At 40.3% G+C, this 3,676-nt stretch overlaps 1 protein-coding gene across 1 annotated transcript; it reads right to left on the minus strand.

The window, feature by feature from the left end:
- Positions 1-2,713: 2,713 nt before the first annotated feature.
- Positions 2,714-3,097, minus strand: LOC143017593 (serine/threonine-protein kinase pim-2-like). Its single transcript, XM_076172378.1, has one exon. It carries the CDS (start codon positions 3,095-3,097, stop codon positions 2,714-2,716), a length of 384 nt encoding a protein of 127 aa, XP_076028493.1.
- Between the last annotated feature and the right edge of the window lie 579 nt (positions 3,098-3,676).

Consider the following 3,676-nt stretch of genomic DNA (forward strand, 5'->3'; position numbering starts at 1 on the left):
AGTAAAGAAATTATAATTGATGGTGAGAATCTTGAAGTTGAAGAGTATAATTATTTAGACCAGATGGTGAAAGTGACGAAAGATCATGATAATGAAATAAAAGTACGTAATACAATTGGTTTGAATTTGTTTGATAAGTATAATAAAATCTTGAGAGACTCTCTACCTTTATGTTTGAAACGTAAAGTTTACAATCAATGCATTCTGCCGGCAATAATCTACGGATGTGAGACTTGGAAACTGACGAAGGCGATGGAAACAAAGCTAAGGACCGCACAGAGGAGAATGGAGAGATCAATGATGGGAATAACTCTGAGAGACCGAAAGAGATCAAGTCAGGTAAGAGAGTAGACGAGAGTGAAAGATATTGTGGAGGCGGTAAAAGAGAGGAAGTGGAATTGGGCAGGTAAGTTAGTGTGAACGACTGACGAGCGATGGAGCGAGATGGGAAGTGTGGAAGAGGGAGACCAGACAGAAGGTGGAGAGACGAGATTGAGAAATTTGCAGGAGAGACGTGGCAGAGGTTAGTGCGGTCGTGTGAATCATGGAATGCTACGAAGGAGGCCTTTGTTCAGTAGTGGGCTCAGGATGGCTGATTCGATATATATATATATACATATATATACATATATGTATATATATATACATATATATATACAAATATATATGTATACATATATGTATATATATGTATATATATATATATATATATATATGTGTGTGTGTGTGTGTGTGTGTGTGTTTGTGTATGTGTATGTGTATGTGAATATGTATATATATATATATATATATATATATATGTACATACATATGTATATATATAATACATATATACATACATATATATATATATGAATATATGTATATGCATATGTATATATATATATATATGTATATGCATATGTATATATATATATATATATATATATATATATATATACCTACATACATACATACATATGTAAATATATGCACTTCTCTACCAGTACCTCGAGGGCAAGGCCTTGCATAGAGGTCGGACCAAGGGCGGCCGACCCAGAGGACAGCCCTCGCAACCGCAACAGAATAAAGCCAACAAACCCACTGCTACATCATTCAGCTCTCACTGACGTCATCCAGATCAAGTTATGTTCTCGTAATGTTACAGTATATATATATATATATATATATATATATATATATATATATATATATATATATATACATATATAAGATAAGAACGGAAATCACACGAGAATGTGACACCAAATTTATTCCTGACTCGTTTCTCCTCTTGAGGTAAGTTGAGAGTGGAGGATAGATGGAGAAAGAGGAAAAGGACAGAAGGTAGGGAGGTGCTTAGAGTAAACTGCTTAAATGAGAAAGAAAAGGAGAAGGAGTACAAGAAGAAGCTGAGAGAGGAGTGGGAGGGAGTGAAGGATAGATTAGAACTAAGAGTGGAGGAGGACTGGGGGTAGTTCAAGGAGGTTGTCACAAGGCGTGCAAGGACGGAACAAGGAGGACGAAAGGAAATAGAAGGAAAAGTAGTGAGTGGTGGGGTCAGAGGTCTTACATGGGGGGAGGGGGGCAGGGGGGCATATGCCCTGGGGGGGGGGGGCGGGAACTCTAGTGTGGACATCCCGCCCACAAAACTGACAAACTAATTATAATAAGAAAAGGTCAAAGGACCCCTGAATATTTTACCGTAATATACGACTTTTGCGTTAGAATCAACAGAATATGAAATGTGTTTGCCCCTTATTCTCTTTGCTATAGGGACATTCAATACAAAATTTTAAACCCGTTTAATTATTTCGCAAACCAATAGCTATAACACAGGCTGCAAGGGATGGTGGGGGTGGGAGGTGGGGGTGGGGATGGGGGGGGACGCCACTGAGAGCTTTGCTCCGGGGCTGCACTTTAGCGGAGGGGGGCTCACTTAGGCATGTAAGAGCTCTAGTTGATGAAGCGAAGAAGGTTGTTAAAGAGAAGCGAACGTTCTCAGATTGGTTACAAAACAGGACGAGAGAATCATATGAGAGGTACAAATAAAAGAGAAGTAAGGCATAAGATAAAGGAGGCAAAGAGGAAAGCAGATATGAAATGGGGGTAAGAGTATGACAGAAAATTTTGAAAGTAATAAAAAAGATGTTTTGGAAATAAATTAATAGAGGAAGAAGAGGCGAATCAAATAGAGAAGAAAAGGTAAAAAGTGCATCATGTATCTTAGCTCACTACGGGCAATTTTATTCAGCTGAGGGAAAGCTCCCAGTATTATCTTTTCTGAGTATGATTTGAGGAAAGATCCAGGGAAAGGAAGAATGGTAGAAACTTCAACCCAAGGTTCTGAGCTTCTGCAGATCCGGTAGAGGGGAGCAGTAGTGAGTTCTCAAAGTCTTTTGACCCCTTTGGCTCTCTTGACTTTCAACCAGGGGTGAGATTTAATGCCTTTCAGCTGAAGCCGTTTCTCAGATTTGCTTTCGAGGCATTTTCTGACGAGCTTCTGGCAGGTCTTTGGTACGCCCTTCGGGAACTTGATTTCCCATTTGCCAGGGTATTTCTTACAGGCGAGGCGGAATAGTAGAAATCCAAGACTCCATACAGCCGATTTCTCGTGGCGATCGGCAGGAGTTGAAGAGTCGTCGATGAAGCCCATGCCGAAATCCGCAACCTTTGCGGTTAGTTTTCCGGTTTCTTCGTTTCTAACGACGAGATTATTAGCCATATTAATGTCTTAGTGATACACTACGGCTTTGTGGTAGACCATCACGGCTGTCAGAACCTGCGAGAAGACGTCTTTCATCTTCAGCTCCCCATGCTTCGAGGTGTAGGCGCGAAGATCCATTGCGCCCGGGATCAGCTCCATGACGATGAAGACGTGACGTCGTTCCATGAAGAATTCGATGAGCTTGACCACCTCGGGGATATGCTGAACTGTCTTCATGAGGGCGACTTCGAGGGGCATGGTCCTCTTCTTTGGGTCTGCCCAGTCGTAAACTTCTGCCAAAGGTATTTTCTTGATTGCGACCTTGGCTTTGTCTTCAATCCGCTCGGCGGAGAAGACACTCCCAAATGATCCCTCTCCGAGAAGTTCCTTGAAGATGAATCTTGCTGTCATGGTTCTTCCTTTCTTGATTCCTCGAAGAAGAATTCCAAGGACTCAATGGAGAAGTTTCAATCATTGATAGTGATGCTGACATCCACGATTCGAAAAACAGAATTGTGTATACACACACACACACAAATATAAATATATATATATATATATATATATGTATATATAAATATATATATATATATATATATATATATATATATGTATATGTATATATATATCAAGGACTACTATTACACAGGACGTGCGCATCCAGATCCCGGGGTCCGGTAGCGGAGGCCAGTCAAGTGCAGGGTTGCCACTCCTAGTGTTTTCCCACTAGATCTATTATATTTTGCCTCAATCTAGTAGTCTAGTGGTTTTTCGTCATGGATATCAAGAATCTAGTATATTATGAAGATCCTAATAAAAACGTTTAATTTTGCATTACGGAGCCAATTTCTTGGAGCCAGATGCTAGATTGAAAAATATTGAGCCAAACACAGAAATATAGTGCCAGATCTGGCACCAGAAGTGCTAAATTGGCAACCCTGCCTACCAATCACGCAACATCCTACAAAGTACAAAATATAGCAGGCTGTC

The sequence above is a fragment of the Oratosquilla oratoria genome, chromosome 32, assembly GCF_046742065.1.
Source record: "Oratosquilla oratoria isolate Oo_2021 chromosome 32, ASM4674206v1, whole genome shotgun sequence".
NCBI classification, from domain to species: Eukaryota; Metazoa; Arthropoda; class Malacostraca; order Stomatopoda; family Squillidae; genus Oratosquilla; species Oratosquilla oratoria.